Source organism: Salmo trutta, chromosome 23 (genome assembly GCF_901001165.1).
Source record: "Salmo trutta chromosome 23, fSalTru1.1, whole genome shotgun sequence".
In the NCBI taxonomy this organism is placed as follows: Eukaryota; Metazoa; Chordata; class Actinopteri; order Salmoniformes; family Salmonidae; genus Salmo; species Salmo trutta.
In genome coordinates this window covers 18,016,400-18,040,149 of record NC_042979.1, presented here as the reverse complement: position 1 = coordinate 18,040,149, position 23,750 = coordinate 18,016,400, and the positions used below count along the sequence as shown (strand labels likewise).

The 23,750-nt window shown below is 42.5% G+C and overlaps 1 protein-coding gene across 2 annotated transcripts in view; it reads left to right on the top strand.

Moving 5' to 3' along the window:
* The window catches only part of LOC115159516 (myosin-IIIb), a 57,112-nt gene that overhangs the window by 13,909 nt on the left and 19,453 nt on the right, over positions 1 to 23,750 (top strand). Inside the window, exons 4-14 of one of the 2 annotated variants that reach the window (XM_029709310.1) lie at positions 5,350 to 5,452; positions 10,292 to 10,394; positions 10,604 to 10,760; positions 12,121 to 12,223; positions 12,464 to 12,589; positions 17,246 to 17,354; positions 17,916 to 18,032; positions 18,165 to 18,265; positions 22,190 to 22,276; positions 23,048 to 23,113; positions 23,222 to 23,335. In XM_029709310.1, coding sequence (XP_029565170.1) covers positions 5,350 to 5,452; positions 10,292 to 10,394; positions 10,604 to 10,760; positions 12,121 to 12,223; positions 12,464 to 12,589; positions 17,246 to 17,354; positions 17,916 to 18,032; positions 18,165 to 18,265; positions 22,190 to 22,276; positions 23,048 to 23,113; positions 23,222 to 23,335 — 1,186 coding nt within the window. The remainder of the gene's footprint in view (positions 1 to 5,349; positions 5,453 to 10,291; positions 10,395 to 10,603; positions 10,761 to 12,120; positions 12,224 to 12,463; positions 12,590 to 17,245; positions 17,355 to 17,915; positions 18,033 to 18,164; positions 18,266 to 22,189; positions 22,277 to 23,047; positions 23,114 to 23,221; positions 23,336 to 23,750) is intronic. The other variant, XM_029709311.1, reaches the window with a different exon arrangement.

Genomic DNA, 23,750 nt, shown 5'->3' with positions numbered 1-23,750 from the left:
ACCCTTACTACCTGGGGACGGCCCGTCAGGAAGTCCAGGATCCAGTTGCAGAGGGAGGTGTTTAGTCACAGGATCCTTAGCTTATTGATGAGCTTTGAGGGCACTATGGTGTTGAACGCTGAGCTGTAGTCAATGAATAGCATTCTTACATAGGTGTTCCTTTTGTCCAGGTGTGAAAGTGTGGCGTGCAATAGAGATTGCGACATTTGTGGATTTGTTGGGTCAGTATGCAAATTGGAGTGGGTTTAGGGTTTCTGGGATAATGCTGTTGATGTGAGCCATGACCAGCCTTTCAAAGCATTTCATGGCTACAGACGTGAGTGCTACAGGTTGGTAGTCATTTAGGTATGTTACGTTAGTGTTCTTGGGCACAGGGACTATGGTGGTCTGCTTGAAACATGTTGGTATTACAGACTCCGACAGGGAGAGGTTGAAAATGTCAGTGAAGACACTTGCCAGTTGGTCAGTGCATGCTCGCAGTACACGTCCTGGTAATCCGTCTGGCCCTGCAGCCTTGTGAATGTTGACCTGTTTGAAGGTCTTACTCACATCGGCTGCGGATAGCGTGAATACACAGTCGTCCGGAACAGCTGATATTCTCATGCATGTTTTCGTGTTACTTACCTCGAAGCAAGCATAGAAGTTATTTAGCTCATCTGGAAGGCTCGTATCACTGGGCAGCTCCCGGCTGTGCTTCCCTTTGTCTGTAATAGCCCACATCTGATGAGCGTCGGAGCCTGTGTAGTGCGATTCGATCTTAGCCCTGTATTGACACTTTTCCTGTTTGATGGTTCATCGGAGGGCATAGTGGGATTTCTTATAAGCTTTCGGGTTAGAGTCCGGCTCCTTGAAAGCGGAAGCTCTGCCCTTTAGCTCAGTGCGACTGTTGCCTGTAATCCATGGCTTCTGGTTGGGGTATGTATGTACAGTCACTTTGGGGACGACGTCATCGATGCACTTATTGATGAAGCCAGTGACTGATGTGATGTGGTCTTCAATGCCATCGGAAGAATCCCGGAACATATTTCAGTCTGTGCTAGCAAAACAGTCCTGTAATTTAGCATCTGCTTCATCTGACCACTTTTTTTATAGACCGAGTCACTGGTGCTTCAAAGAGTGTTTTTTAATTTTTTTTTTTTTTTTTTTTTTTTTTTTTCCTTTTTTTTTAAATTTTTTTTTTCAAAAAAATTCCCTCTGGTTGCACATTTAACATGCTGATAGAAATTAGGTAAAACTGATTTAAGTTTCCCTACATTAAAGTCTCTGGCCTCTAGGAGTGCCGCCTCTGGATGAACATTTTCCTTTTTGCTTATGGCGGTATACAGCTCATTGAGTGCGGTTTTAGTGCCAGCATCGGTCTGTGGTGGTATGTAGACAGCTACCAAAAATACAGATGAAAACTCTCTAGGTAGATGGTGTGGTCTATAGCTTATCATGATATGCTCTACCTCAGGCGAGCAAAACCTCGAGACTTCCTTGTATCGTGCACCAACCGTTGTTTACAAATATACATAGTTCACCGCCCTGGGACTTACCAGAGGCTGCAGTTCTATACTGCCATTAGAGTGTATAACATGCCAGCTGTATGATATTAATAGTCGTCGTTCAGCCACGACTCGGTGAAACGTGGGACATTACAAACTGTAATATCTTGTTGGTAGGATATACGTGCTTTCAGTTCGTCCCATTTATTAGCTAATAGTATGAATGGCAAAAGCAGATTAGCCACTCGTCGCCTGATCCTCACCCCGATCTCCTTCTGTGAAATCTCAGTTTCTTTCTCCAGCGAATGACGGGGATGAGGGCCTTGTTCGGGTGTTTGGAGTATATCCTTCCTGTCCGACTCATTAAAGAAAAATTCTTCATCCAATTCGAGCTGATTAATTGCTGTTCTGATGTCCAGAAGCTCTTTTCGGTCATAAGAGACAGCAGCAGCAACATTATGTACAAAATAACTTACAAACAATGCAAAAATTAAAAAATATCACTGTTGGCTAAGAGCCAATCAAACGGCAGCCATCCTTTCTGGAGTTATCTTTCACATCACTCCTTTTTCTTTTTTTTCTCTCCCTCTCCCTGCAAATCCCCTCTGTTTTTCTTAGGACTCCTGAGGAGAGGGGGTTATATGTGGTATCCTAGATTTCTGTAGTTATCACAAAACAATCTAGGGAAAAAGATTTTTGAGCAGATTTGGGATCCATAATTACAATACCACTATAGCAATGGAGCATGGTCAGATCACTGCAGCCTTCGGTATCAAGCTACAGAGGTTTCCACTACAGTAATATGGATTACTCCCTAAGGAATGAATTTACACTGGGTCTGCCCCGGCATAAACCTACAGTAAACTTGTTTATCATGAGGGAGGTTCTCCTCAATATGTTTAGCAGAAGTTAAGGAGTTTAACTGTAATGTAGTCCTGTCAATCATTCTAGTCAGCGTCTCCCTGTTTTTTAAATGTAGGTGTAGGGATTTTAATACTGTAATTTCAAACACTTAGTCATTTCCATGAAAGTGAAACATATGCAACCTTCATGTTAATGTTTCATCTTTAACGTTTGTCAAGAGCCACGTTTTTTCCCTTTCCTCTAAGATAAAATGTGCTTGAAATTGCATAACTAGTATTGCAGACATCTACAGGATGTACACTGAGTGTACATATCATTAGGAAAACCTTTCTTGCACCCTCTTTTGTCATCAGTACAGCCTCAATTTGTCGGGGCAAGGACTCTGCAAGGTGTCAAGCGTTCGACAAGGATGCTGGCCCATGTTGACGCCAATGCTTCCCACAGTTGTCCAGTTGGCAGGATGTCCGTTGGGTGGTGGACTATTCTTGATACACACAGGAAACTGTTGAGCGTGACAGGTTGATGGATAAGCTTTTGTTGAAACCATATAGAACCTACAATAAAAGTGAGATGTTGCTCTGTTTCACATCCATGGAAGCTTGTGGATCCATCTGGAAAGAGGGGTGCTTATATAAATACATGAATGCAAGATTGGAAGGACTTGTGTACTTTTCCTCATCCATGCGGTTGTTGGTTGTACAGTATTTGGCCGTTTTGTTTTTTCAAGCACATGCCTACCAGCAGCCTCCGCAGTGGTTGAATGATGGTTGTCACTGATGAATGAGCCGGTCAGGGTGGGAGGGGCTGAATAAGGCCAATAGTTGCTTGCGGTAACAAGGAAAGAATGTGATTGACAACTTACTGTACCATGACTTATACAATGATAGGGAGAGAACACCCACCTAAATGCATAGGTATACCCACACATTAGCATGTAAATAACATCTCTATTTTTAACAATGAGAAAGGGTCAGACAAAGGGAATGTACGTCTCATAGGTAATATATCTATTTTATGACATGGGTGTTTATCTTGCTTCATTGGAGGCCAATAAACATGCTAAAGAGTTGCAATGGAGTCTAGACTCTGTAAATGGGGATAAGGAAGAAATTCATTCAACAGCCAGGCATTATCAGTTCTCCCAGGATTTTGAACTATGAATGCAGTTCTTGGGCTTGCAGTTGGGGAATGTAGAGTTCTGAAGCAAACATCAGGCAGAAAGTCAAGACTGAGTGTATACTGGATAAACAGCCAGCGATGATGTCGTGGAAACATGCCCAGCATTTAAATGAAAAAAGGCTTAAAAACATCCATTAGTAAAATGCCATTTGCAATCAGAGCTTATCACAAAAGCCCTAGGCCATGCTTGGCTTTCTCCCCTTGGCAGGAAGCAGCATGGTGGCATCAACAGAGTGTAGACTACATACAGTGAAGGCACTATCAGCAGCACATGCACATTTGCAAGTCCTATTGCTCATGCAAAACCCTGCACTGGTTTTCAAGTACTGACTCATGTGTACAGCTTATCAATTTGGTAGAGACATATCAAGCTCCTGCAATTTGGCTGCCAAATGTCTTTCTATTTCTTGGTCACTAGAAACCCGAAAAGGTAGGATGACGTTCTGAGCTGATATTGTGTTATCTGTGCCAAATTAATCTTACAGTCAGTGTTCAAATGGTATACAGTGCCCTCCACTAATATTGGCACACTTTGTAAATATGAGCAAATTCCAGTATCGGGGCAATAATTAAGAAGTTTAAAGCAACTGGAGATGTTAACAATCGGCCAGGAAGAGGACGTGTGTCTATATTGTCCCCACGCACAGTGAGGAGGATGGTTAGTGGCCAAAAAATCTCCAAGCATCACAGCTGGAGAATTGCAGATGTTAGTTGGGTCTTGGTGTCAGAAAGTCTCCAAAACTACGATTAGACGACGCCTACATAACCACAAGTTTTTTGGGAGGGTTGCAATAAAAAAAACCTTTGCTGTCATCAAACAACAAACTCAAGTGCTTACAGTTTGCCAAACGTTACTGAAACTTTCAATGGGACCAAGTTCTATGGTCAGATGAAGCCAAAATTGAGCTTTTTGGAAACAAACACCAGAGGTGGGTCTGGTATGGACAGAAAGAAATCCATGCAGAAAATGACCACATCCTCACTGAAGTATGGTGGTGGGTCTTTGTTGTTGTGGGCCTGTTTCTTCCAAAGGCCCTGGACAACTTGTTAGGATACATGGTATCATGGACTCTATCAAGTACCAGCAGATATTAAATCAAAACCTGACTGCCTCTGCTAGGAAGCTTAAGCTGGGCTGTGGTTGGATCTTCCAGCAGGACAATGATCCAAAGTACACCTCAAATCAACACACAAATTGTTAACTGACCACAGAATCAAGGTTTTGCCATGGCCATCCCAGTCCCCTGTCCTAAACCCCATAGAAAACCTGAGGGATGAGCTGAAGAGTAGAGTCCACAAGCGGGAAATCTTAGAATTTGAAGGATCTGGAGAGATTCTGTATGGAGGAATGGTCTCAGATTCCTTGCCATATGTTCTCCAACCTCGTTACTCATTATAGGAGAAGACTCAGAGATGTTATCTTGGCAAAGGGAGGTTGCACAAAGTATTGAATGAAGGGGTGCCAATAGTTGTAGCACACATATATATTTGAGAAAAATATTAGTTTTCTAAAATTTTTTACATTATTTTACTTTACATAAATGTTTGAGTTTTGTGAATATTTTGAATGAAAGACCAAGAGGATAAACAATAATAATAAGAAAATCACAGCCCGTTTTGCTCATATTTACCAAGCATGCCAATATTAGTGGAGCGCACCATCTTGGTAGTCTGTGTATGATGGCAATACATAGAAAAAAAAAGCTCTTTACATTTGAGAAATTGATCATGTCTATATTCAATGTCATACTACAGCCGTACTACATAACTCAAATGATACACTGCCAGTTATTTATAATGGACTCTCTTACTGTGACCATAGTGGGGAGAGTGGAGCAGGAAAGACGGAGAGCACAAAGCTGCTGCTCAGACAGATCATGGAGCTGTGCAGAGCCAACTCTCAGCTGGAGCAACAGATATTACAGGTAGGACCTCATACCTACCCCAATATATGTCAAGAAAGACATTTGTTATTATCTAATGTTAACATGGAGCAACATATATATTGCCAGTAAGCTAGAGCTCTATTATATCTATAATAATGCTCACTTACACTGAGTATAGCAAACATTAGGAACAACTTCCTAATATTGAGTTGCCCACAGGGATGCTGGCCCATGTTGTCTTCAATGCTTCCCACAGTTGTCAAGTTGGCTGGATGTCCTTTGGATGGTGGACCCTTCTTGATACACACGGGAAACTATTTAGCGTGAAAAACCCAGCAGCGTTGGAGTTCTTGACACAAACCGTTGCACCTGGCACCTACTATCATACCCTGTTCAATGGCACTTAAATATTTTGTCTCGCCCATTCACTCTGAATGGCACACTTACACAATCCATGTCTCAAGGCTTTTTGACCTGTCTCCTCCCCTTCATCTACACTGATTTTAAAGTGGATTTAGCAAGCGATTTCAATAAGGGATCATAGCTTTTACCTGGATTCACCTGATCAGTCTATGCCTGTGCCCAAGAACACTAAGATTAAATGACTACCAACCCGTAGCACTCATGTCTGTAGCCATGAAGTGCTTTGAAAGGCTGGTCATGGCTCACATCAACACCATTATCCCAGAAACCCAAGACCCACTCCAATTTGCATACCGACCCAACCGATGCACAGATGATGCAATCTCTATTGCACTCCACACTGCCCTCTCCCAGCTGGACAAAAGGAACACCTATGTGATGCTATTCATTGACTACAGCTCAGCGTTCAACACCATAGTGCCCTCAAAGCTCATCACTAAGCTAAGGATTCTGTGACTAAACACCTCCCTCTGCAACTGGATCCTGGACTTCCTGACGGGCCGCCCCCAGGTAGTAAGGGTAGGTAGCAACGCATCCGCCATGCTGATCCTCAACACAGGGGCCCCTCAGGAGTGTGTGCTCAGCCCCCTCCTGTACTCCCTGTTTACTCATGACTGCACGACTCCAACACCATCATTAAGTTTGCCGATGACACAACAGTGTTATGCCTGATCACCGACAACGATGAGACAGCCTTTAGGGAGGAGGTCTGAGACCTGGCCGTGTGGTGTCAGGACAACAACCTCTCCCTCAACGTGATCAAGACAAAGGAGATGATTGTGGACTACTGGAAAAAGAGGACCGAGCACGCCCCCAATCTCATCGACGGGGCTGCAGTGGAGCAGGTTGAGAGCTTCAAGTTCCTTGGTGTCCACATCACCAACAAACTAACATGGTCCAAGCACACCAAGACAGTCGTGAAGAGGGCACGACAAAACCTATTCCCCTTCAGGAGACTGAAAAGATTTGGCATGGGTCCTCAGATCCTCAAAAGGTTCTACAGCTGCACCATCGAGAGCATCCTGACTGGTTGCATCACTGCCTGGTATGGCAAGTGCTCGGCCTCCGACCGCAAGGCACTACAGAGGATAGTGGCCCAGTACGTCACTGGGGCCAAGCTCCCAGCCATCCAGGACCTCTATACCAGGTGGTGTCAGAGAAAGGCCCTAAAATTGTCAAAGATTCCAGCCACCCTAGTTGATAGACTGTTCTCTCTGCTACCACATGGCAAGCGGTACCGGTGCGCTAAGTGTCGGTCCAAGAGGCTTCTAAACAGCTTCTGCCCCAAGCCATAACACTCCTTGACACCTAATCAAATGGCTACCCAGACCCCCCCCCCCCCTTTACGCCGCTGCTACGCTCTGTTATCATCTATGCGTGGTTACTTTAATAACTCTACCCACATGTTCATATTACCTCAACTAACCGGTGCCCCCGCACATTGACTCTACCGGTACCCCCCCTGTATATAGTCTCACTATTGTTATTTTACTGCTGCTATTTAATTACTTGTTACTTTTATTAAGTATGCATATTATTTTTTTTAAACTGCATTATTGGTTAGGGGCTCGTAAGTAAACATTTCACTGTAAGGTCTACACCTGTTGTATTCGGCACATGTGACTAATACGATTTGAGTTGTCATGTTAATGTTTTGTATGCTCAGTGTATATCAGACAAATAACAACAGTAATAACAATTGGGTTGGGTGCTGCAGATATGGGAGACCGATACTGCAGCTAACAGAGTAGACTGATTTCGACACAACCCTTCTACCACACCTCAGGCTTGCTTTCATACCTCAATTTAAATGAACATGGAATGGAACATTCTTATTGCCTCATGCATAGCTGAATGGGCGTTGGATGAGGTTGCCCCAAACACTGATCCAGTTTGTCAACTTGTATGCAGCAACCGTAGCACTGGCACATGAAGGATGTGTGATCACACCTTGATGACATCACCACCTTGATGCTCATCTCTGTGTGCAGTTAAATATAGGGTTGGCCGGGGACTCGTGACCTGCTCATTCCAACGTCTGTGAGTCAGCCGTTTATGTGAGTCATTCAGTGGAACACGGGCCATTTATCGTCCTACTTTGTTCTTTTACGGTCCCACCTTCAGGTTGACGTGGCTTTTATGGGAGAGAAACAATGACATGTAATGTTTGCATAAAAAAAAAGTTTTTTATGTATTATCATAGGCCTGCCTGTTTAGTCAGAGGCTGTAGCAGTGATAAAGACGTTTGTGTGTGTTCTAGAGGGTATAATAATCTTGAACAGGTTAGATTACCTGAGTCCCAGTGTTCACCCTTCTGTTCCAACAAACAGAGCGCACTATGCAGAGACCCACACTTGGGAAATTAGCCAATTAGCATAGACCTCAGTTCATTGCACACCTCACGTAGGCACTAGTCTCCGGTTGCCTATTGTTGGCCCTAAGGCTACGTTCACACAGGCTGCCCAATTCTGATATTTTTTTCACTAATTGGTCATGTTTCTGGTGATGAAACCATGTTTCTGGTTTTCTGCCACAACCCAAGAGAAACTTCCTTCCCACCATTTTGGAAACAAATGAAATTACTTTTCTCCCCTTTGTGTTACATATTCTTGGCGTCCGGACTGTGATGAGTATAATGGTAAACAAACAGACGTGACCGATGTCTTTCTTTGGTCTCTCCTCTCTCTTGGCTCGAGAAGCTCTCTGTGGGAGAGGAGAGGAGATGGGATGAGACCGATGTTCTTGAGGACAATTCTTGGAAGTGTGGGAAATTCTGCCAGCCTTTCTAAGGAATTGTATCACTGGGACTTGGTGGGAGTGATTGGCTGGCTCCTTGGCTATGAGCTAGGGTTCAGAGAGAGCCTGTGTTTGACCAAACTGTATATTACACTAACGTTATTCAAGGGTACATACAGTATGGATGTGATTAGAGTAGATATGGAGTTGATTATCTTGTACAGTATTTCTTAAGTCAGTATTCTGTAGTACTAGGTCCATGTACATTCACTACTTATTCTCTTACACAAAAGTGTTGCAGATGCATGTTTTCTCTAGTATTCTATACTTTTTTGGAAGAGTGGAAAATGTAGTTTAACTGACCAATACTAGACAACATACAGTAAGAATGGAAATATGCTTTGCCAGACATGGCCACATATTCAAAGTCACGACTTTCTCTATGCCACACAATTGTGTGTGTCTGCTGAGCAGAGCAGGGAGAATTGGAAGTTCAAGCAAATCTGGAGCTTGAACCAACTATGAGAAGTCTAGGGAGCACAGAGACTTCCAACAGTCAAAACAACATTTTCCAAACTTTTACATCTTCCATTTCCTCCTGCTGTTCTCTTGCGTTCTTCTGATGAGTTTGAGACTAACTTAGGTTCACCGAGTCCAAATAAACATGCATAATGCAAATTATACAAACTATTTTTCAGAACTCACTGTTCACACCATGTTTTATAAAGGTGCTCCCTGGGACAAGTAAATGGTATTTACAATCTCACTTGACTGATCCAAATATGGTAGAGTTTCTACCCTCTGACTTTTCTCAACAGTTGGCCGTGTAATTGAAGGAATGGAGGAAGTGAGCATTTAGAAGTGAAGTTATAAGGGTGACATACTGTATGTTGAGAGGATGTCCTGTGTCATTGATTTGCCACTGGTTTGAAAAAACAACTCATATCTCAGCATGCGATCCTCTGTGTGGGGACAGCCAGCTAGGACATTGGTTGCATTACAATTTGTTTTACAATATTGTCGAAAAAACAAGTCTAGTGCTCTTACTGCATTCTTCGGTATGTTTACTGTTAACGTTAAGTCCTCACCAACACATCAATTCCAATGGCCTGTTAGATTTCAACACACTGACATGACTTGTAATATCGAGTTAAAGGAGACAGCTACAATGAGCCTGCTGTTTGTCCCTGAATAAGAGCATGTATTGTCTTCTACTTTCAACTTCCACTTCCTCTATTCTCCTGAGGTGTCAGATATAATGAATTTCCCAATGACCTTTGTCTTGGGTATTCATGTCCTCCGTGCAGAGTGGTGAACTCTTGATGTTGCTGCTCTGGTATTGTGGTTTCATATTAACACAGCCTTTACCTTAAAGGTTGTTTCTAGTAAAGAAACGAGAGACACTGGTCATGAATTTCATATTGTATTGCGTCCAGACCACAATGTTTTAATTCTCCCCTGTGTATCAGATAATAAACCCTCAGTATGTTTTGATGCCTAGCCTCATGTGACAGCTGTTCTCCTCTGATGTAATGTCGTCAGACACACGGCTAGTGAATTACTCTAGTGCTGTCGCTGGCTCATGGAAGGTTACAAATGGATGTCAAGAATCTGTCTTTATGATTAGGGCTTGGTCACGGCAAACTCCTGGCCCCATTTAGGATCACTATCATGTAAGTTCTGGAGCTGTACTAATCTTGTACTGTATGATATTTCTAGGTGAATCCTCTGCTGGAGGCCTTTGGCAATGCCCAGACTGTGATGAATGACAACAGCAGTCGCTTCGGGAAGTATATTCAGCTGCGCTTCCACAACTCCTCAGGTGTGTGTGTGTGTATGTGTGTGACGGTTTTTAATCATCTATTGGTGTGTGCTTATGTTAAAATTAGTTTATTTATACACTTGCGAGAGAAAGTATTTCCTGTGAATTACGTGATGATTACTTTGATACGACAAAGACATTTAGATGCAACACGACTTATTTTAGCGTGTAATATGTTGTAACATTGTTATGGTGCTGTGATCTAACAGTCAAAGGAGCTAAGATCAACGAGTACCTCCTGGAGAAGTCTCGTGTGGTCCACCAGGATGAGGGCGAGAGGAACTTCCATATCTTCTACTGCATGCTGGCGGGCATCTCCCCGGACGACAAAGACATGTATGGACTCCTGGACCCCACGCAGTACAGGTGGGTCCCACTGTGATGTCATCACTCTGCAACGTTTCCTCAACAGGTAGCATACAGTGGGTGTGGTCTGGGAATCAGTTGAAAAATACCACACTGTCATCAAGGTGTCATAGTTCACACACTCTCTATAACCACTAATAGCCGTGATGTCATCTTACTGTAATGTTCTCAGCAGGGTGAGATACTGACCTAATTTTTTTTATTCAAGCTTTATTTAGCTAGACAAGTCAGTTAAGAACAAATTCTTATTTACAATGACGGCCTAGCCCGGCCAAACACTAACCCAGGCAAGGCTGGGCCAATTGTGCGCCGCCCCATGGGACTCCTAATCGCGGCCGGTTGTGATACAGCCTGGAATTTAACCAGGGTCTGTAGTGATGCCTCTAGCACTGAGATGCAGTGCCTTAGACCGCTGCGCCACTCGGGAGCCCAAGCTGATTAAGCTGACTATCTTCCTGTAATAACCCATATAATATGATACAATATTCCGTATTTTCTTCTTGTCACTTTCTTATCACAGTTTCCAGCTGTACCTAGGTGTGTAAGTAATTCATTATTTTTCCTGGCATAAACCAAGGTGTTAGTTTTGAAACTCTGCTATCTAGGTCTAATATTCCTGTCTTTTTTGGTTCTCATGGCTTATACAAGTAGCGACCACATAGTTCTCAGTGTTGTACAGTATGTATATGCTACTTATATTTAACTACTACTTCTTCTTCTTGACAGTTGAACAGGCCTGGAGTGAAATGCTAGGTATTCAAACAATGTGGTGTTTGTAGAGGCCTACCATACAATGCAGTTGTTGTGCCCTACGATAGTGGGTGCCCTACTATGTTATACAGCCTTTACAATACAGTGCACCAATGTAGAAGCCTCAGTGTTTGTCTATCAGATATGCATAATGTATTTGCCCTCATTCCTTCATATGAAGCCTATGTGTGTGTAGTTATGTGCTCACCCATCAGATCTGTATAAATGTGTTCCTGTGGCTGTGTCTGTCAGGTATCTGAAGGTAGTTATGTGCTCACCCATCAGATCAGTATAAATGTGTTCCTGTGGCTATGTGTCTGTCAGGTATCTGAAGGTAGTTATGTGCTCACCCATCAGATCAGTATAAATGTGTTCCTGTGGCTATGTGTCTGTCAGGTATCTGAAGGTAGTTATGTGCTCACCCATCAGATCAGTATAAATGTGTTCCTGTGGCTGTGTCTGTCAGGTATCTGAAGGTAGTTATGTGCTCACCCATCAGATCAGTATAAATGTGTTCCTGTGGCTATGTGTCTGTCAGGTATCTGAACGTAGTTATGTGCTCACCCATCAGATCAGTATAAATGTGTTCCTGTGGCTATGTGTCTGTCAGGTATCTGAATGGGCGGTACGGCTCGGAGGACATAGTAAGGAAATGGGGGGAGAAGTACAGTGAGGTGTGTAACGCCATGGACATGGTCGGATTTGAGGAACAGGTAAGACTTCTCATCCTCTTATAGTATTAAAAGCAAACTCATATTGTCCGTATTGCCATGGGCTGGGATTTCACATTTTCTCCATGAGTAGAACATCTGAATGTACTTTAATGTTCGACTAATTGGTTGATTGACTGATACACGAATGGGTTGATGAATAAGCTGATTAACCAATTGATTTGATTGATTGATTGACTGACATATGGACTGACATATATACTGTATATGTTGTGTCATCAGGAGAAGGTAGACATGATGACTATTCTAGCAGGGATCCTTTCTCTGGGAAACATCATGTTTGAGCCCACAGAGACCGACGCTGTCAGGGTCACCGACAAGTCCATGGGCTGGCTCAAAGCCACAGCCGTGAGTCTACTCTACAGCCTCCTCTCCTTTTCTTTCATCCCGTCTTATTTTACTTAACGAGAAAATGGTTTAGATCAGGGCTTTCCAGCTTTCCTGGAGAGCTACCCTCCTGTAGGTTTTCGCTCCAGTTACTATAACCTGATTCAGCTTACCAACCAGCTAATTATTAGAATCAGTTGAGCTTGATAACCTACAGGACGGTAGCTCTCCACGAACAGGGTTGGAGAGCCATGGTTTAGATACTGTCTCAATTATTACCAACTTGAGGATGATCTCTTTTTTTTATGTTTATGGATTGATGAATAATCAATGAAAAATCACCTTTGTCCTTTTTATAAATTCATTCACCTTTGTCCTTGTTTGTTAACGGTTCCCGTTATCTGAAGTACAGTAATTACAGAAGCAACGTCTGTTAACATTTTACAACGTCCTTATTGACCTGTGGGTGTTTTCCAAATAGGCAATTAACATTTTGCTTGTTTTCCTCCGTAATTGTTTCATGCCTGACATTGACATAACAAAAGAGAGACTTCAAGAACAGTTCCAACAGTAGAAGAGTCCATCTGTTGGACTAATAATAGATTTTAATAAGTTACAATTCATATAAGGAAATCAGTTAATTGAAATAAATAAATTAGACCCTAATCTATGGATTTCACATGACTGGGCAAGGTTGCAGCCATGGATGGGCCACTTGGGAGCCAGGCCCAGCCAATCAGAATTAGTTTTTCCCCACAAAAGGGCTTTATTACAGACAGAAATACTTCGAAGCACCCCCTCAGACGAAGCCGTATGTGGAGGTCCTGGGCTGGTGTGGTTACACGTGGTCTGCGGTTGTGAGGCCGTTTGGACGTACTGCCAAATTCTCAAAAACGACGGAGGCAGCTTATGGTAGAGAAATTAACATTAAATTCTCTGGCAACAGCTCTGGTGGACATTCCTGCAGTCAGTATGCCAATTGCATGCTCCCTCAACTTGAGGCATCTGTGTTGTGTGATAAAACTGCACATTTTAGAGTGGCCTTTTATTGTCCCCAGCACAAGGTGCACCTGTGATCATGCTATTTAAACTTATTGATATGACACCTGTCAGGTGGATGAATTATCTTGGCAAAGGAGAAATGCTCACTAATGGATGTAAACAAATTTGTGGTCAATTTGAGAAAAATAATATTTTTGTGCATATGGAACATTTCTGGGATCTTTTATTTCATCTCATGAAACATGGGACCAACCCTTTACATGTTGTGTTTATATATATTTTTTATATTGTGCCTTTCATTACAATGAGCATCTCAAAGTCGCTTACAAAATAAACAAATATAGCTTTTGGTAGTTATTGGACGATGGTCTTCCACAACTTCAGATGAAAGGTTGGACCGTTCTAACATGGGCAGCTCCAGGAGACAGTGTAGACTTTTTTTTTTTTTGTGAAAAGGGTCTTGGTGTGCTGTTCAACTAGTTTGCGTGTGTATGTGCATGATATTTAAACGTTGCGTAGATGCACAGATCCACAGGTGATAGTGGCGTGTGTGCATACATACGTGTGCCTTCTATTTAAACAGGTGAATGATTGCCCCCTCCTCCACAGTAACTCCCCCATAAGCAGGCCTCCCAGGCAGGCAGGCTGGCGGTGGTGGGCTGAGCCGACATCTGGCCAGCTCAGATAAGACACAGTGCTTGTAAAAGGTCACGAGGGGCTATATTTGGAGTTGAATGGAGAAGTATTGCTCACAATGCTAGGTGTACTTCCAACTGACGTAGGATCAGCAGCCCTTTGCCCAGTTTCAATATGAGCAAAACAACTTCACAGATCCTGGTTATTGAGGTGAATCTAGCTCTAACAGCAGGGGAGGTTTATTTTGTATTTATTTAACCAGGTAAGCCAGTTGAGAACAAGTTCTCATTTACAACTGCGACCTGGCCAAGATGAAGCAAAGCAGTGCGACAAAAACAACACCACAGAGTGGCACGTAAACAAACGTTCAGTCAATAACACAATAGAAAAGAAAAATAGAAAAAATCTATGTGCAGTGTGTGCAAATGTAGGGAGGTAGGCAATAAATAGGCCATAGAGGCAAAATAATTACAATTTAGCATTAATACTGGAATGATAGATGTGCAGATGATGATGTGCAAGTAGAGATACTGGGGTGCAAAGAGCAAGAGGGTATTAATATTATGGGGATGAGGTAGTTAGGTGTGCTATTTACGGATTGGCTGTGTAAAGGTACAGTGATCGGTAAGCTGCTCTGACAGCTGATGCTTAAAGTTAGAGAGGGAGATATAAGACTCCAGCTTCAGTGATTTTTTTTTTTTTTTTTTTTTTTTTTTTTTTTTTTAATTTAAATTTGCAATTTGTTCCAGTCAATGGCAGCAGAGAATTGGGGTGGCAGGTAGCCTAGTGGTTAAAGCTTTAGACTAGTAACCGAAAGGTTGCAAGATCGAATCCCCGAGCTGACAAGGTAAAAAAATTAAATAATAATAATCTGTCGTTCTGCCCCTGAACAAGGCAGTTAATCCACTGTTCCTAGGCCGTCATTGAAAATAAGAATCTGTTCTTTACTGACTTGCCTAGTTAAATAAAGATTTTTTTTTTTAAGTGTTGGCTTTGGGGATGACCAGTGCAATATGCCTGCTGGAGCGCGTGCTAGGCTTTACCTAGCAAAGACTTATAGGTGACCTGGACGAGAGCATACAGGTTGCAGTGGTGGGTAGTATTATGGGGCTTTGGTGATAAAACGGATGGCACTGTGATAGACTACATCCAGTTTGCTGAGTAGAGTGCTGGGGGCTATTTTGTAAATGACATCGCCGAAGTCAAGGATCGGTAGGATAGTCAGTTTTAATAGGGTATGTTTGGCAGCATGAGTGAAGGAGGCTTTGTTGCAAAATAGGAAGCCGATTCTAGATTTAATTTTGGATTGGAGATGTTTAATGTAAGTTTGGAAGGAGAGTTGACAGTCTAACCAGACACCTAGGTATTTGTAGTTGTCCGCATATTCTAGGTCAGAACCGAGTAGTGGCGTTAGTCGGGCGTGAGGGTGCGGGCAGCAATCGGTTGAAGAGCATGCATTAAGTTTTACTAGCATTTAAGAGCAGTTGGAGGCTGCGGAAGGAGTGTTGTATGGCATTCAAGCTTGTTAGGTTTGTTAAGTGTCCAAAGAAGGGCCAGAAGTATACAGAATGGTGTCGTCTGCGTAGAGGTGGATCAGAGAATCACCAGCAGCAAGAGCGACATCATTGATATATACAGAGAAAAGAGTCGGCCCAAGAATTGAACCCTGTGGCACCCCCAGAGACTGCCAGAGGTCCGGACAACAGGCCATCCGATTTGACACACTGAACTCTATCTGAGAAGTAGTTGGTGAACGAGGCGAGGTAGTCATTTGAGAAGCCAAGGCTATTGAGTCTGCCGATAAGAATGCGGTGATTGACAGAGTCGAAAGCCTTGGCCAGGTCGATGAATACGGCTGCACAGTAATGTCTTTTATCGATGGCGGTTATGATATCGTTTAGGACCTTGAGTGTGGTTGAGGTGCACCCATGACCAGCTTGGAAACCAGATTGCATAGTGGAGAAGATACGGTGGGATTCGAAATGGTCGGTGATCTGTTTAATAACTTGGCTTTCGAAGATTTTAGAAAGGCAGGACAGGATGGATATAGGTCTATAACAGTTTGGGTCTAGAGTGTCTTCCCCTTTGAAGAGGGGGATGACCGCGGCAGCTTTCCAATCTTTGGGGATCTCAGACGATACGAAAGAGAGGTTGAATAGCCTAGTAATAGGGGTTGCAACAATTGCGGCTGATCATTTTAGAGAGGGTCCAGATTTTCTAGCTCGGCTGATTTGTAGGGATGCAGATTTTGCAGCTAGCAGCAAGGGTGATTAGAGCATGCTAGCAGCAGGGGTGATTAGAGCATGCTAGCAGCAGGGGTGATTAGAGCATGCTAGCAGCCGGGGTGATTAGAGCATGCTAGCAGCCGGGGTGATTAGAGCATGCTAGCAGCGGTGGTGATTAGAGCATGCTTGCAGCGGTGGTGATTAGAGCATGCTAGCAGCGGTGGTGATTAGAGCATACTTGCAGCAGGTGTCCGATCACTGTAATTGTTTCTCCTTTCGTGATGCTAATGCTAAACTGTTGCTAATATAGACAAACCCAAAATGTTGGGTTGCTTACTCTGGTCCACTGACTACTACTGGGTATACAGATATCAGCCGAATGTATATTTTGATTGGACTATACATTTTGAGGGCTAATTAGTAATAAAGTAGTACTACATTGTGAAATCTACAGCACTAGGTCTGTTTCCCTTTTTTGACATTGATTAATTGAAAGTATCGCTGTCTGAGGAATTTTGCATGCCTAGCATTGCCATGACCTTAGCTTTGCATGTTCAATAGGGCCACGTCTGGGTTAAAGGGGCCTTGGGGCTAGCATGGAGGTTGCTTTTGGTTGAAATGTGAGACACTGCTATAGTGAGTGAATCACTTTAGATCAGTGGTCTAAACGTTTAAGCGTTAATTTATGAACCTAGCAGTGATTTATTTATTTTGTTTGTATTTTTTTGTGTAAAATTTTACTTGTCTGCTTTGTGCACTTTCTGTTTAGGCATATGTTTTTGTGTGTTTAATATTTGTGTGTTTGCCTTCTCAGGGTCAGTTTGGGGTGCAGGAGGAGGAGTTGCTGAGGAGTCTGACCTGTACTCTGTCTGTGACGAGAGGAGAGGCCATCCGCAGGCTGCACAACCAGCAGCAGGCTGAGGGTAAGGAGAAAAACACTCAAGCACTGGTCCGGGATCAACTTTCCCTACCACCATCACCTTAGCAATTACGAAGGAGGGCCTGGGTTAGTATTAACCACCATGGATACTAACTGTTCCATGGTGGTTAATACTGGGTCCGGTTTCCTATTTCCCTGGGTCTTTCCATGAAACTGGAGAGCACAATGTTTGTGTAGCTACATACCTGACAATGCTAGAACACAAGTATTTATGAACATAACAGGATACGGTTTCGTACAATAAATGTGTCGTGTCTTTAGCGCTTATTACTAGTGCCAACCAGGCATGTCCTTGAGGTACTTGGACAGCTTTGAGTTTTCACCCTAATGGTTAGGGCTGGGATTTAGGGAGGGTGAGCTGACCACAACTTCCTCCTAGAGTGTTTAAATAAGGCCCATGTTTGGCTGACCAACTAGTGCAAATAGAGACTGCTTTTAGCATCAATGGGAGTGGGGAAAAAAAGTGCAGAAGCTCAATATGGAAATGCTATTAATGTTTTCAAGAGCGCTTGACTCCATTAATATGTTGTGTATTTCTCTGCAGATGCCAGGGACTCCATCGCCAAAGTGGCTTATGGGAGAGTATTCGGCTGGATCGTCAGTAAAGTTAACGAACTGCTGGCTCCCAACGTTGACTTTGTCGTTGAGCTCAGTGAAATAGGTGAGTTTCAAGGGAAACTTTTTAAGGCTTCAAATGTAATAAAATTCCTAAATTCTTCATATGTTTTCTTCATCGCAAGCGGAGATGGTCAATGTCAGATTGACTGTTCTATTTTCTTGTTCTATAATACAGGTATCCTCGACATCTTCGGGTTTGAGAATTTTGCTGTTAACCGTTTTGAGCAGCTCTGCATCAACCTGGCCAATGAACAGCTGCAGTACTTCTTTAACCATGTAAGTGTAAATATCATTGCCACAAGGATGTAGCCCTGTAATCTAGGGTGTTTCTCTATTTAAGTTCCATAAAATGACAGCCTGTAGGGTTTGTTAACTTGAGGCCCAAACATTTAACAGAAACATGTGGCCAGCTTGTCTCTTTATTTAGTATTAGTAGAGGAACAGGAAAATTGTGAACATAGGTTCTGCTTTTTGAAATGGCTATAAATGCATATTCAGTGAAAGGCTTCAGAAAAATAATGAATTGGGTCCAAAAGTATTCAAACCCCTTGACTTTTTCCACATTTTGTTGTGTTATAGCCTGAATTTAAAATGTATTACATTTAGATTTTGTCACTGATCTACACACAATACCCCATAATGTCAGTGGAATTATATTTGTGATTTAATGGCTGTGATGGGAGACAACTGAGGATGGATCAAAAACATTGTGTTTACTCCACAATACTAACCTAAAAGAAGTGAGCCTGTAAATAATAAAAATATTCCAAAACATGCATCCTGTTTGCAATAAGGCACTAAAGTAAAACTACAAAAAAAGTGGCCAAGAAATGTACTGTATGTCCTGCATACAAAGCCTTATGTTTGGGGCAAATCCAACACAACACATTACTGAGTACCAGTCTCCATATTTTCAAGCATAGTGGTGGCTGCATCATGTTAAGGGTATGCTTGCAATCGTTAAGGACTGGGAAGTTTTTCAGGATAAAAAAGAAAAGGAATGGAGCTAAGCAACATCCTAGAGGAAAAGCTGGTTGTCAGCTTTCCACCAGACACTGGGAGATGAATTCACCTTTCAGCAGGACAATAACCTAAGGCCAAATCTACACTAGGTCTGCTTACCAAAAAGACAGTGAATGTTCCTGAGTGACCACTTAAACATCTATGGCAAGACCTGAAAATGGTTGTCTAGCAATGATCAACAACCAATTTGACAGAGCTTAATGAATTTTGAAAAGAATAATGGCCAAGTGTTGCACAATTCAGGTGTGGAAAGCTCTTAGACTTCCCCAGAAAGACTCACAGCTGTAGTCGCTGCCAAAGCTGCTTCTACAAAGTATTGACTCAGGGGTGTGAATACTTATGTAAATGTCCTATTTCTGTATTTAATTTTCAATACATTTGCAAACATTGAGTTTTGTGTGTAGATGGGTGAGAAAAAAACATATTTTATCAATGTCCAGGCTGTAACGCAACAAACTCTGGAATAAGTCAAGGGGTATGCACACTTTCTGAAGACACTGTACATATGCATGTGATTCTGGAGTTAAAGACAGCTTATTTTTACTAGTCATGCTGCTGTAGTTTGGAGCACCACGCTTTACTAGTTAATATTACACAATTTACCTGTTGGGCCTTTTTTCAGAGCCATGTGAGCACTGAGAATATTGGTTCTAAAGTATTGTCCACAAGTCCCACAAACCGTATTTGATACAAATGCCATAGGAAGAAAAAAATCCAACAAATACCCACAAACCTTTTTTTGAGTAGATTTCCTGATATACTTGACTTGCACATTGATAAACATGACACCAGATCAGGAAGCGCAGGCTTTACTTTCTCCCTTAGGCCTGAAACGTGAGGCCTCATCACCACCAGACATGAAATCTCCCTTAATCCCTGTTCTTTTTGGCGTACAAAATGTTTATATGATAGGGGATCTGTGTTTAATCTCTTATTCCGCTTTCTCAAATGGCAGCACATTTTCCACTCTGTCATTTGCAGCTTTTGAGTGCTTCGCTGGGGGAGGTAGAAATCTGCTTCTGATTATTTATCCCTGTCGGATTACTACACTGCATTATACGCTGAGTGTACAAAACATTAAGAACAATTTCCTAATATTGAGTTGCACCCCCCGTTTGCCCTCAGAACAGCCTCAATTCGTCGGGGCATGGACTCTACAAGGTATCAAGCGATCTACAGGAATGCTGGCCCATGTTGACTCCAATGCTTCCCACAGTTGTGTCAAGTTGGCTGGATGTCCTTTGGGTGGTGGACCATTCTTGATACACACAGGAAACTGTTGAGCGTGACAAACCCAGCAGCGTACCCTGTTCAAAGGCACTTAAATATTTTGCCTTGCCCATTCACCCTCTGAATGGCACACATCCACAATCCATGTCTCAAGGCTTAAAAATGCTTCTTTAACCTGTCTCCTCCTCTTCATCTACACTGATTTGAAGTGGAATTAAAAAGTTACATCAACAAGGGATCATAGCTTTCAACTGGATTCATCTATGTCATTGAAAGTGCAGGTGTTCTTAATGTTTGTGCTGTCATTCTATTGGAGTGGACTACATTATTTACACTGAACAAAAAATATAAACTGCACATGCATCAATTTCAATTTTTTTACTGAGTTAGAGTTCATATAAGGAAATCAGTCAAATGAAACAAATTCATTACGCCCTAATCTATGGATTTCACATGACTGGGAATAGAGATATGCATCTGTTGGTCACGGATACCTTAAAAAAAAGTAGGGGCATGAATCAGAAAAAGAGTCAGTATCTGGTGTGACCACCATTTGCCTCATGCGCAACACATCTCCTTTGCATAGAGTTGATCAGGCTGTTGATTGTGTCCTGTGGAATATTGACTCACTACTCTTCAATGGCTTTGAAGTTTCTGGATATTGTTGGAACTGGAACACGCTGTCGTACGTGTCGATCCAGAGCATCCCAAACATGCTCAATTGGTGACTTGTCTGGTGAGTATGCGGGCCATGGAAGACCTGGGACATTTTCAGCTTCCAGAAATTGTGAACAGATCCTTGCGATGTGGACATTGGGAGGAAGAATGGCACCACAATGGGCCTCAGGTTCTCGTCACAGTATCTCTGTGCATTCAAATTGCCATCTATAAAATGCAATTGTGTTCATTGTCCGTAGCTTATTCCTGCCCATACCATAACCCCACCACCACCATGGGGCACTCTGTTCACAATGTTGACATCAGCAAACTGCTGGCCCACATGACGCCCACATCTGCCATCTGCCCGGTACAGTTGAAACCGGGATTCATACATGAAGAGCACACTTCTCCAGTGTGCCAGTGGCCATCGAAGGTAAGCATTTGCTCTCTGAAGTTGGAGTCAGGTCAAGACCCTGGTGAGATCAACGAGCACGCAGATGAGCTTCACTGAGATGGTTTCTGACAGTTTGTGCAGAAATTCTTTGGTTGTGCAAACTCTGTTTAATCAGCGGTCTGGGTGGCTGGTCTCAGACGATCCCACCGGTGAAGAAACCGGATGTGGAGGTCCTGGACTAGCGTGGTTACATGTGGTCTGTGGTTGTGAGACTGGTTGGACGTACTGCCAAATTATCTAAAACAACATTTGAGGTGGCTTATGGTAGAGAAATTAACATCAAATTATTTGGCAACAGCTCTGGTGGACATTCCTGCAGTCAGCTTGCCAATTACACGGTCCCTCAAAACTTGACAAATCTGTGGCATTGTGTTGTATGACAAAACTGCACATTTTAGAGTGGCCTTTTATTGTCGAGAGCATAAGATGCACCTGTTTAATGACCATGCTGTTTAATCAGCGTCTTGATATGCCACACATGTCAGGTGAGAAATGCTCACTAACAGGGATATAAACAGAGCAATAGCTTTTTGTGCATACGGAACATTTCTGGGTGTTTTCATTTCAGCTCATGAAACAAGGGACCAACACTTTACATGTTGCATTTATATTTTGGTTCAGTGTAATTAAATGCATAAGGCTTCTTATGGCAATTTTGTGACTGAAAGCCACACACAATTGAATGTGCCATCTTCTAATGAAATGATTAGGCAAAGCCGATTTGATCCTATGAAAGATGTTCTCCTGTGACCAAAGCACTTCTGAAAGTGTGAATACCTGTTGTAATTTTGTTTTCCGTTCATACGTCTTCGTATGTATTTGTTGTCCTGCAGCACATTTTTCTGATGGAGCAGAATGAATACAAGGAGGAGGGCATCGAGTGGGAATCCATTTCCTTCAAAGACAACAAGCCTATCCTGGTAAAAATACATTTCCTCTCGTTTCTCATCACTTAGTACTCTTTTTCTCTCGCAACCTTTTTTCTGTCCCCCTTTTTACACCCTCCCTCTCTCCCTTTCCCTCCCACCTCTCTCAGTAATAACACAGACTGGTTGTTTAAACACAGTGTGAGTCTGCCAGACAGAACAGAACAAAGTGACCGAGACCCCAGGCAGGGGTAATGCTGACGGGGCAGTGTTCAGTCACATACCAGGAGCTTAATGGGCACTTCTGCTTTTAGCCTGTGGCATCATCTGTCTATATGGAAGCCACTTGTTTAATTTGGCTGAGAATAGTGTCTCTGTCCAATGCTGAAGGTATGAGTACAGCCAGTCTGTAAGCTATGGGATAAGATGGACACATTAGTTGTTGTGGGAAGGATTCTAACTCGAGTTAGGATTGGGCCTAGGGCGAGTAATGCACAACCTGGATCCACATGTCCTGTTCTGTGAACCCACTCTCAGTCCTAATGCCTACAGAGCACTATACAACTTGTAGAGCATTTTACAGTGCAGGGGCCATAGTCAATAAAGATCGGGGAACAAGGTTTTCAGGATAGGACTAAAATATATTATCCTTGTACTGTGAGAAGGCATGTTTTAAAGTCATGTAGTTGTGTACCATGTTTCACCCAGTTAACAGTTGGCAAGACTAACTCAAATATGCATTTTCACAGTAAAGGAATGTATTTGTTTAGGTGTTTTCCTTGTCTCATATACAACTAATTAATTTGATGTGCTTCTCTCCCGCAGGACCTGTTCCTCACTAAACCCATTGGAATCCTTTCTCTCCTGGACGAGCAGAGTGCCTTTCCCCAGGTACCTAAGTGGTCTCCATACAGTTTTTTGGGAAATTACCCTTCCCTACATCTTTGTCTTAATGTATATGTATTCATTCTAATTTCTTTTCACTATTTGTGCCCTCAGGCGTCAGACAGAGACTTTGTGGACAAGTTGAACAGTAAATTTAAAAGCAGCCCCCACTATGAGGTGGTCCGTAGTCATAGCCCACTCTTCACTGTGGTTCACTATGCTGGGAAGGTGAGGTTACATTCATACTTTACTTTATAATAATAGTTCATCTAACTGTCCAGTGTTTCCAGTTTTCTATTAAATTTGATCTATAATTAATTATGTTAGAAAGCAGCTTTTCTGCAAATGTAATGATGTGGGCGCACACCGGTCTTTAAAAATATTCATGCAAATATTCAAGTAGACCGCTGATTGGCCAGCTCATCTTTCTCGGGATTTGAGCTCTGGGCACAAATACGAGTATAGGATGAGTCAACAACATTATTTGGGTTTGAGTTAACATAATATTAACTCTTAAAAGTGAGATTTTCACTGGACAGTTACTTGTATAATGCATTAGGAGTTGTGTGTTTATGACTGCATCTATACTACATCATGACTGTATTATAACTCATTATGAGTGTGGTTATGAAGCATAGTTAAT